General features: G+C 38.1%; 1 protein-coding gene across 1 annotated transcript; it reads left to right on the top strand.

Moving 5' to 3' along the window:
- Nucleotides 1-7,945: 7,945 nt before the first annotated feature.
- gpr27 (G protein-coupled receptor 27) lies at nt 7,946-10,024 on the top strand. The gene has a single exon (XM_030135491.1). It carries the CDS (start codon nt 8,835-8,837, stop codon nt 9,948-9,950), a length of 1,116 nt encoding a protein of 371 aa, XP_029991351.1. The 5' UTR covers nt 7,946-8,834; the 3' UTR covers nt 9,951-10,024.
- Nucleotides 10,025-12,190: the final 2,166 nt, after the last annotated feature.

The raw sequence follows: 12,190 nt of genomic DNA on the forward strand, positions 1-12,190 counted from the left end.
ATTTTAACATTATGTAAATCTTCATAAATCCACAGACACTTATTGGATTAGAGACATGAAAAGCCCCAGGTTTGTGTTGTTATGAACCATCTCAGACTTGTGGATGTTGTGGAGCTACATACAGTCACCTGCAGGGGGCGCTAGTGAATCACTGCAGCAGAAAATACAGCCTTGTGCTTTGTCACATGAGAGAAACTGCAGTTCAAAGTGCATCAGAAGGGGAATATCTCTGCACACCTTCCTGTGTCATGTAGGCGTTTTTATTCCCTCTGTAACGTGACAGTCAGCTGCTTCAGTGGCAGCATGACACAGGTTACGTCAACTCAAATAAACCTGTAGCCTCATTATAGTTCAGGTTCCACATCCAGCCCAATATGATCCTAAAGGGGCCACAGCACTAAAATAATAACATAATAACCTAAAAATAATGTCAACTCTAAAATGTTTCTCGAGTGAAAACAGTAAAATTACATTATGAAATAGTTTGTATCTACAAACTAGCCTTTAAAAAAATATGAATAAACTGAACAACCTGAAAATTCTTCATAAAAATAAGTGCAATTTTAACAATATTATGTCTCAGTTTATCATTTACACATATGCATTAAAATGTACAGATCACAGCGGATCTACAAATACACAAAACAGTTATTAACAGCAGAATACTGTTAGAGTTGCACTCATTTTTCATACATGAGTCAGTGATCCATAGTCATAATACAAGGACAGTTTAATGCCCAGTGTCCACTTTCCCCTCCCCTTTATGTGACCCCCTTCTTCTTTTTTATTTATTTATTTATTTACTTTTTCCCTCTTTCTTATTATGTATGTGAATGTTTTTTTGTATGTGTGTCTGTGCATGTAAGAAGTGTATTAATGGAAAAAAATGTTTCCGGTGTTCTCATGCCATAAAGCCCATGTCAAACTGAAATAAAGAAAATATCTCAAAAAAAGAATTACACTAATTTTTCTCAAGAAATTACAGGTTGTACACAGTTGTTCACGTTATTCACTTTTTTATGAAAGGATAGTTTGTAAATGACAGCCCTGCGATGAACTGGCGAAATGTCCAGGGTGTACCACGCCTTCGCCTGTAAGTAGCTGCGATAGGGTCCAAGCGACCCCCGTGACCCTAGTGAGGATAAAGTGGGTTCAGAAAATGAATGAATGAATGAGTTTGTAAATGTAAACATTTTCATGTAATTTTCCTTTTAAAAAAAACCCCAAAAACTAAAACAAAGAAAAATTGGGAGTCGTCATTATTTATAGGTTATGATGATAGTATTTTACTGATGTGAGCCACTTAAGGTCATATTGTTCTGTATGTGGAACCTGAACTAAAATTATTTTAACATCCATGATTGTTAAAAAAAATGGTGAATTTAATGTGTGGAGGAATATTATTTAATTCATTTCTGTCACTTTTTACAAGGCAAACAGCACAAAAACAGCAAAATTCCCAGGGAATGCAGTCATATTTATGTATTTTTACATTATCGGCTACAGTTTTTACATTTTTAGAGGATTCTGTTTTAACACTAGGCCAATAACCTGTTAACTTATTATGCTATTGCCTTTACTGCATTAAAAATGGCCAAAATCATTGTGTTATTGGCCAATATTACATTATTTGTTGCTATAACACCTTTTAAAGAAATATGGAGGTTTTCTGGTTTTCTGCAAAAAATCTTTTACTTCAAGAAATGCACTTCTATTTAGGTATTATTACATTAACTGCGACAGATATTACATTTTCAAGGGATCTTATTTAATTATTGTGGGCATTGTTATTGGCTCAATACCTTATTACATTATTGCCAAGTTATTACATTTTTGGCTGTATTACATTTAATACGGACAAAGTTACTATGTTATTGGCTTATTGACAGGTGTCAAGACCACCTGAAAAAAGACCAAGACAAGTTTAGACCATTTCTACTGTCTCTGTAAACAGAAATCTGAATTTAACAAGGCACTGAAATACAGAGAAACCCAGCACTATGTGACATAGGAAAGGGTTATTTTACTTTAAGTATGTAACGCCCATTATGGAAAGACTGGATGATAAAGCACAAACACAATAGGTTACAAACATAAACTACAGAAATAAAACAGGACCAATGTCTCTGTATGTCTGTGGGATGTTGATCAAAAATCAATACCAAGTTGAATTTGTGAGGTTGTCAGGTTCTGTTTTATGTAAGAGTCCTGAGGTCTGGATGCAGGAGATCAAACTCCTAACAGAAGTGGGTGGTACTTTCACTGGAGGAGAACTCAAATAATTCAATCTAAGTCCATATGTGACTTCTATCAGTGATCAATAGGAACTATATTGATATCTCTAACCATTTACATGTTATAAACCATCAAAATATGGACCATTATAAGTAAAGGCACATTTTTCATATTTCAAAAAATTTGTCAAAAATTCAAAACTCAAAATTTCTCAAAATTGTGAACAAACTTTGTAAACATTGTCCCAAGGAAGATACATATAAAATTTGAAGTAAATCCGACCAGTAGTTTCAGAGAAGACCGTTAAAATCTAGACATTGTTGACCTTCAGTTCAACCCTTAAAGGTCACTCGAGGTCAAAGGTCATGGACCCAGATGAAAGTCCATATATGACTTCCTATTAGTGCTCAATAGTAACTATATTAATATATGTAACCATTTACATGTTATAAGCCATTAAAATATAGACCATTATAAGTAAAGGCACATTTTTAATATTTCAAACAATTCGTCAAAATTAAAAAATCTAAATTTCTCAAAACTGTGAAAAACTTTGTAGACATTGTCCCAAGGATGATACATATAAAATTTGAAATTAATCTGACCTGTACTTTCATCAGAGATGTTTGAAGCTAACAACGTCAGACACAGCGTCTCCATATTAGCTCATGGCCGATCAACTGGTGATCTAGTAAAACTATAAAACATGCCTGTTTGATCTGTAGCCCTGTACTGGAACTGAAATTATGCCTCTGAATGTAAAGTGTACTTATTAGGAAAGAGGGAGCTTACATGGTGACAAATAAATCAGACAACATGCAGGCAGTCAGTGTAAAAGTATTAAAAAACAGAAGTAGTCGACTGTAGTGGCTTTTCCATTGGAGATCTGCGCAAAACTTTACCGATATTTACTAAATGCCGAAAAAACAGAGGTGTGTAATGTCGGTTTTTCCATTAAATCACAAATGCAATGATTTGTTTATTCATTATTGTGAGATGACAGAAGAAGTCATTTCATAAACATGGCAACAAACGTAAATATCGTGGTAATTTACAGATATATTCATTATTATTATCATATATTCCCTTCTATCCTGTACTAAATTTAAAAAATGATTCGGTTTCCTGGTGTGTCCACACATACAGCGACATGTTTCTTTTAAAAATCTTCTTCTTTGCTTGTTGTAACGTCTGTCAGCATCTTTTTCTGTATATTCACCTGACTCTAGTTGCGGAAAAAGGTCTTTCCATTGCAGTTTTGTGTGATATACTGATTGCGCTACGCCTGAAAAACCACCTCTTGCCAGCACAAAAACTTTTAATCAAAAAACAAGAGTTTTGGTGAAATTGTCGTTTTTCCATTACGTAAATTTTAATGCACAAGTTATTTTCGCTCAGTTTGAGGGTCAATGGAAAAGCGGCTTGTGTGATGAATCCTTCAGTAAATGATCTTGACAGTGGCCTGCTCCAGTACCACAGCACTACAATGAGCCTCTGAATATGGAGGATTCATGGCTTATGGTTAATAAAAATGTCATCTACAGTGAGTCGATCATCACTTTAATTCTGATGTAAAGTATGCATTTATTTCATTGCTGTAGTGGATGACAGAGATAAAATCAAACCCTATAATTTATCTGCAAATTCATTAAGTGTTCTTATACTGCACTCACACTAAATAGTGACTTTAACCTTTACAACACATTTCGTTCATTTTTTTGTCTGTCTTTAAGGCTGTGCACATATTTCCTGTATTTTCTTGTTGTATCTGAACACAAGAGAAAAAGAAATAAATATGTATAATCATTTAAACCCTGAAAAAACAACAGCGATAAAGGTGGAATAAGACTTTTGCACAGTACTGTATGTCATCCTTATATCATTATGTTATTTAATCATGGATCTAGTTTCGCACATTTACTTAACATTCTCAAAATTCCTGACATTTAAAAAACTGGAACTGTAAATTATAGAGATTAAACTAGCTATGTTTGCCACCAGAGATAATTTGAAGCTCAAGGTTGGCATTTTACCTGTTGAAATCTTGCTTTTTTTATATCCATGATTCACCATATTTGGACCAAATATGAAAGTGGTGAATGAATTAGCCAAACTAAAGCTAACTTATGCATGCTACCCACTGAAAACACTGACCATGCTGTTAAGAAGAGAATGTTTTCCTAAAATTACACTTGATCTATAATACTATAATAACAATTATCTAATCTTGGTATCTATACAATAAAAGGGAAGTGGACTCTGTTAGTGTGTATATCTCAGTCATCACACAAAATCCATACAGAGCTGACTGCTGTAGTTTGGCAGACTTATGTATTTTAAGTCAAGGAATAGACTGGCAAAAACAGGATAGGATAGGACCAAAATTTTGGGAGATATTAGGATACGTTTACACGGCAACACTAGGATCTAATTCCGCAAAGATTTCTCCTTTGCGTTATAAAATCATTCCGCGTTAAGACGAAGCCGCTATGATAATGATCTGCGTTAACATGAGTCCGCGAGAACGGCTGAATACGCTGTATTGGCCATGCCAGACCAGTAGCTGGCGATATAGAGCTGTAGTGAAACAGTGGCGGTAAAACACGCGCCTGCGCACAAACGATTTCCGGTTTAGCACAGCCTTTAAATGAGAAGAAGAAGAAGAGGCATTGGCGAATATAAGAAATGCGTCTCCGCTGGTAAGAGTGTAGACGCAGTAAGTCTAACTTTTGGTGGAGAAGCGACAGCAAACTGAGCACAGTTAGCAGCACGTATGTTGTTCTGAAACCGGCCATTGTTGTTGTGGTTGTTCCTTCTTTTTCTGCAGCTTTATTGTGTCAGAGGCTGGCAAACCAGCTTGGAGGCGCATTACCACCACCAACTGGCCTGGAGTGGGTTAACTGGCGGTTCTTGGCTGCGCGCTCATGCGGTGACGTCATATTTTACCCCGGAACGCTCCGATTCGCGTTAACACGGAGCTGAAATGCGGAGCGTATCGATAACATTCCACCCTGGACCCTGGTATCAAAAGTTTCCGGATTCAGGCACTCTAGGCACTGTTTCCATGTTAACAGAAGGCTAATCCGCGATGAAATCTTCCCGGAGTCGACTGAATCCTATGCCGTGTAAACGGCCCCTTAGTAATTTTGGAATACAAAGGCCTCCAAATGGCCAATCACCTTGCTATGACAGAATCACAGAATCATCACTGAAGTGGGTTACCTAGCAACAGATAAACAATAGGGCCACGTTGCCATGGTGTCAAATTTCAAGTGCCAGCTGAGAGGTTATTCAACTGAAAATGCCAGTGGAATTTACTAAGAAAGTGAAGAAAGTAAAGGAATGAACTGGATCAGAGGATCTAGAACCTGTCGTTCACCACAGGTCAACGCGCTAGTAATGTATAAGTCAAGTAAGGTTATGGGGTCAGAGGTCACACTAAACAGTGACTTTAACCTTTACAACACATTTAGTTCAGTTTATCGTGTGTCTTTGAAGGCTGTGCACATATTTCCTGTATTTTCTTGTTGTATCTGAAGAAAAATATGAAATTTAAAACCCTGCAAAAACAACAAGGGTAAAGGTGGAATAAGACTTGCACAGTAGTGTATAACTGTGTATCTGTGGTATAGTGTTGGCCTTCTGTATATTTCAGTATTTCTTTGCAGTTGGTGGGGGGTGCAAAGGGAAACTGAAGATGCTTTCCTATTCCTCTAACTCTCCAGGCTCACTCCACTGCTGTATGGTCCCAGAGTAAGACAACTAGTGGGATTTTAACCCTTTTAAGACCAGTGGTTTTAGATGGGCCTACCTCCTGCCACTTCACCTGCTGCAGTGCACCAGCCCCTTATGGCCTTTCAGACAGGTGGTGAGTGCATCACAAACTGGGAACACCCTGACCAGGATACAAACCCCAGCCTCCTGCACCAAAGTCAGAAAACATTTATTACAGTCTTTATTGTTTTACTGTCACTGTTTTCAAATATAACACATTGGTATGTATAGCCAGTGAGCTTTTGACATGAATTAGTGTTGTAATTCAGAGTGAAATTATTTTGTGCTTATGGATGTATGGTACAGTGGGGGGGGGGGGGGGGGGGCACCTTGTCTTGCTTAGTGCCCCCACATGAACAGGGCCGGGCCTGGGTGACAATACAGGTTTATTGTATTATATTGTATTGTATTGTATCAGAAATGAACACAAACACATATGGGATGTTCTCAAGGAGGGAAATGAATGAAATACTTTCAACATTTGGATGAAAAACGTCAGAAAACAACGATGGCATATTTGAGTAAGCATGTCAGAAATGTAAAATAAATACATAAATAAATAAAAGTGAATTACTGCTGCCTCTATACCAGGAGAGCCAGACTGATCTATTAAGGCTGTGCACATATTTCCTGTATTTTCTTGTATCTGAAGAAAAAAGAACGAGAAATAAATATATGTGACCATTTAAACCCTGCAAAAACAACACAGATAAAGGTGGAATAAGACTTTTGCAGAGTACTGTATAACTGTATATCTGTGGTATAGTGTTGGCCTTCTGTATATTTCAGTATTTCTTTGTAGTTTTGTATATTAACAGTATTTTTCAGTATATATTTCCAGTATAGCTTTTGTGTGATAGTTTTTATATTCAGTCCTGCTGCAAAACAGAACAGAGCTGGACTTTCATTGTTCCTGTACCAGTGACAATAAAGATCTATTCTATTCTATTCTATTCTATTCTATTCTATTCTATTCTATTCTATTCTATTCTATTCTATTCTATCAGAAATGAGCAAAAACACATATGGGATGTTCTTGAGGAGGGGAATAAAGGAAATTTCTTTCAACATTTGAATGAAAAACTTCAGAAAACTACTTTAGCACATTTGAGTAAGCATGTCAAAAAAATGTAAAATAAATGCAAAAAAAAAAAAAAAAAAAAAGTGAATTACTGCTGCATCCAGACTGATCTATCAAGGGCTGTGCACATATTTCCTGTATTTCTTTGTTGTATCTTAAGGAAACAGAAAGATAAATAAATATGTGTGATCATTTAAACCCTGCAAAAACAACACAGATAAAGGTGGAATAAGACTTTTGCACAGTACTGTATAACTGTATATCTGTGGTATAGTGCTGACCTTCTGTATATTTCAGTATTTCTTTGTAGTTTTGTATATTAACAGTATTTTTCAGTATATATTTCCAGTATAGCTTTTGTGTGATAGTTTTTATAGTCAGTCCTGCTGCAAAACTGAACAGAGCTGGACCTCCATTGTTCCTGTACCAGTGACAATAAAGATTTATTCTATTCTATTCTATTCTATTCTATTCTATTCTATTCTATTCTATTCTATTCTATCAGAAATGAGCAAAAACACATATGGGATGTTCTTGAGGAGGGGAATAAAGGAAATTTCTTTCAACATTTGAATGAAAAACTTCAGAAAACTACTTTAGCACATTTGAGTAAGCATGTCAAAAAATGTAAAATAAATGCAAAAAAAAAAAAAAAAGAAAAGTGAATTACTGCTGCATCCAGACTGATCTATCAAGGGCTGTGCACATATTTCCTGTATTTCTTTGTTGTATCTTAAGGAAACAGAAAAATAAATAAATATGTGTGATCATGTAAACCCTGCAAAAACAACACAGATAAAGGTGGAATAAGACTTTTGCCCTGGACTATGTATTAAAGGTCATTAATCTTCAGTCTAATCTGAGAATGTGCAGTAAAAGCCTCTGTTCAGCAGAATCCATATTAGACATGAAGGAGCGGTGCTTTGTGCGGTGTTACTGGCGGACATCTGTCACCGTGTCCACCTCTCCCCTCCAGTGGAACAGCCCAGGACCGGCGGACCGTCCTCCTGGCTGATCCCAGGCCTGTTCATCTGCTTCCATGCAGGCGGACGTGCGTCGCATATGCTCCAGCAGCTCCACCAATAAACCTAAAGCGCTCCCACCTCCAGCCTCCTTCCACCACCTCCACGCAAGCTCTTTCTTTTTTTTTTTTTTTGCTCCTCTTTTTTTTTTTTTTTTTTTTACAAACATGTTTGCCTTTGTGAGCTATATCGGGCCTGTGAGTGTTATTTTAGCCGGCGTTAATCAGGATGTGGATGCGTAATTGCGCTATGCTTCCGCGCTACACTGTGTGTTTTTTTATTCTCCAAGACGAACGGGAGACCTCCGCCATCGGTGCAAATTGAGATGTGTTTTCCGAGCCGCTTGTCTACCGAACGGATGCTTTCCGTGATGGTGAATAAACCCAAAGACGCGGCTCGGATCCGTGGAACAGACGACGACGACACGGATGCGTTTTAACCGGGACACATGTGAGATGAAGGATAAGAAGAAAAGGAAGAAATATTAAAGGCTTTTTTTTGTTTGTTTGTTTGTTTGTTTTTTTTAGTTGATTTGTGGTTTGGATCGCCGCGCTTTGGGGATGGATACGAGTGGATTTATTCCTGAGTGATTTTTTTAAAAATATAAATATATACACTCAAGGGGCAGCGGTGGGATTTGTGTTGGTTTTGTGTTGGGATACAGCCCACAGTCGGAGTGCGGCTGAATTGATGTGGGAATACGCACGGCCGCGGCTGCATCCATGGCAAACACAAGCGCGTTCGGGGAAAGCAGCCCGTCCTTCCACAACTATGCGTCCACGGCCTCTGCGGTCAAGCTGGCCTCCCTGGGGCTGATCATGGCCATCAGTCTGCTGGGGAACGCGGCTCTGTCCCTGCTGCTGCTTAAGGACAGCTCCCTGCACAAGGCTCCGTACTATTTCCTCTTGGACCTGTGCGCGGCGGACGTGGTGCGCTCCGCCGTGTGCTTCCCCTTCGTCATGGCATCCATCGGCGGCGGCTCTTCGTGGCCCTACAGTGCGCTCAGCTGCAAGATCGTCGCCTTCATGTCGGTGCTTTTCTGCTTCCACGTCGCCTTTCTGCTCTTCTGCGTCAGCGTCACCCGTTACATGGCCATTGCGCACCACCGCTTTTACTCGAAGCGGATGAATCTGTGTACGTGCGTGGCGGTCATATGCATGGTGTGGACTCTTTCCGTGGCCATGGCGTTCCCACCGGTGTTCGACGTGGGTACCTATAAGTTCATCCGTGAGGAGGAGCAGTGCATTTTCGAGCACCGCTACGTCAAAGCCAACGACACCCTGGGTTTCATGCTGATGCTGGCCGTGATCGTGGGCACGACGCATGTGGTTTACATTAAGATGCTGTGTTTCGTGTACGATCACCGCAAAATGAAGCCGGCCCAGCTGGTTCCGGCCATCAGCCAGAATTGGACCTTCCACGGGCCGGGAGCCACCGGGCAGGCCGCCGCCAATTGGATCGCCGGGTTCGGACGCGGACCCACGCCGCCGACGCTGGTGGGCATCCGGCAGGCCACGCACCCCGGCAACAGGAGGCTGCTGGTCCTGGATGAGTTCAAGATGGAGAAACGGATCGGGAAGATGTACTACATGATCACTCTGACCTTCCTCATCCTGTGGGCACCGTACATATGCGCCTGTTACGTGCGGATCTTCGTGCGTGGGGCCCCAGTGCCGCAGCTCTACCTGACGGCCGCGGTGTGGATGAGTTTTGCGCAGGCTGGAGCCAACCCTATCGTCAGTTTCCTGTTCAATAAGGAGCTCCGGATGCGCCTCAGAGCCTGTTTCCCCTGCTGCTTGGGGACCCAGACCCCCATGGAGCCATACTGTGCCATCTGAGCGCCCCCCCACAATCCCCCACTCCCACACTGCCAAAGACACAGGCGTCCTGATCCAGAATGTACACACACACATCCCAAAAAAACTGGGCTGTTTGGAGGAAAAACCGCCTCATATTCACCTTTTTACTTAAAACGCAGATGTACTTGAACCAAACCTTGTGAACTCATGGATCAGACCAGGCTGCAAAGGGTTAAACAAAAGGACTGTGAGGGTTAAACACCACCTTTATTTCAGCCTCTGCATGAACTTTATGGGTGAATTTCAATCCAAATGTAGGATATGACCAACGCAGGATGTGTCATGTCATATCCTGCCCTTGGACACTGTTTTTTTTTTTTTTTTTTTCCTTCATGTTCCTCTTGAATATTAATATCTCAACCTTTTTAGTTCACTACAGCAGGGGTGTCAAACATAAGACCCGTGGGCCAAACAGGGTCCAATTGTGGCCCGTGGGATGAGTTTGTGAAATGCAAAAATTACACTGAAGATATAAGATATAAACAGTCAAGGACGTAAAAGTCATTTTAGTTCAGGTTCCACATTCAGAACAATATGACCACAAGTGGGTCGGACCAGTAAAATAATAACATAATAATCTATAAATGATGACAACGCCCAATTTTTCTCTTTGTTTTAGTGTAAAAAAAAAAAGCAAAAATACATGACATTTAGAGTCTGGTTTTGACCAATCGATATGTAAAGCGTCATGAGATAACTTTTGTTATGATTTGGCACGATATAAATAAACTGTTATTGATTGACTGATGACATTTTTTACCAAAAAAATCCTAAAAATTTGAATAACTTGAACAACTATATACAACCTGTCATTTCTTGAGAAAAATTAGTGCAATTCCAACAATATTCTGCCTATTAATACATGTTTTGTGTATTAACAATCAGTACATTGTATATAATCTATCACAATAACCTATAAATGATGACAACGCCCAATTTTTCTCTTTCTTTTCAGTGTAAAAAAGGAAAATTACATGAAAATGCTTTACAAAAAATGTGAATAACATAAACTATATGCAACCTGTCATTTCTTGAAAAAAATATGTGCAATTCTGACAATATTCTGCCTGTTAATGCATGTTTTGTGTATTAACAATCAGTACATTGTATATAATCTATCATAATAACCTATAAATAATGACAACTCCAAATTTTTCTTTCTTTTCAGTGTAGAAAAGAAAAATTACATAAAAATATTTTACAAAAAAATCCAAAAAATGTGAATAACCTGAACAACTATATACAACCTGTTATTTCTTGAGAAAAATTAGTGCAATTCTAACAATAGTTTGCCTGTTAATACATGTTTTGTGTATTGACAATCAGTACATGAATCTATCACAATAACCTATAAATAATAACTCCAAAATTTTCTCTTTCTTTTCAGTGTAAAAAAGGAAAATTACAAAAAAAAATTTTCCAAAAAAATCCAAAAACTTTGAATAACCTGAACAACTGTATACAACCTCTCATTTCTTGAGAAAAATTAGTGCAATTCTAACAATATTCTGCCTGTTAATGCATGTTTTGTGTATTAACAATCAGTACATTGTATATAATCTATCACAATAACCTATAAATAATGACAACTCCAAAATGTTCTCTTTTCAGTGTAAAAAAGGAAAATTACATGAAAGTATTTTACAAAAAAATAAAAAAAAATTGAGTAACCTGAATAACTATATACAACTTATTTCCTGAGAAAAATTAGTGCAATTCTAACAATATCCTGCCTGTTAATACATGTTTGGTGTATTAACGATCAGTACATTGTATATAATCTATCATAACCTATAAATAATGACAACTTCAAATTTTTCTCTTCGTTTTAGTGCCAGAAATTAAAATTACAAAATCAGGTAGACGTATCCTTTCATAAAAAATGTGAATAACCTGAACAAATATGAACAAAATGAAATGTCTTCAGAGAAGTAAGTGCGATTTTAACAATATTCTGCCTGTTACCGAATGTTTTGTGCCTTTGTAGATCCACTGTGATCTCTAAGTTATAATGCACATGTGTAAATGATAAAACTGAGGCATAATATTACTAAAATTGCACTTATTTTTCTTAAGAAATTTCAGGTTGTTCATGATATTCACATTTTTTACAGGATAGTTTGTGGATGTAAACATTTTCATACATGCAATTTTACATTTTTCACTCTAAAACACAGAGAAAACGTTGGAGTTATTTATAGGTTATTGTGTCATTATTT

The sequence above is a fragment of the Sphaeramia orbicularis genome, chromosome 5 (genome assembly GCF_902148855.1).
Source record: "Sphaeramia orbicularis chromosome 5, fSphaOr1.1, whole genome shotgun sequence".
Lineage (NCBI taxonomy): Eukaryota > Metazoa > Chordata > Actinopteri > Kurtiformes > Apogonidae > Sphaeramia > Sphaeramia orbicularis.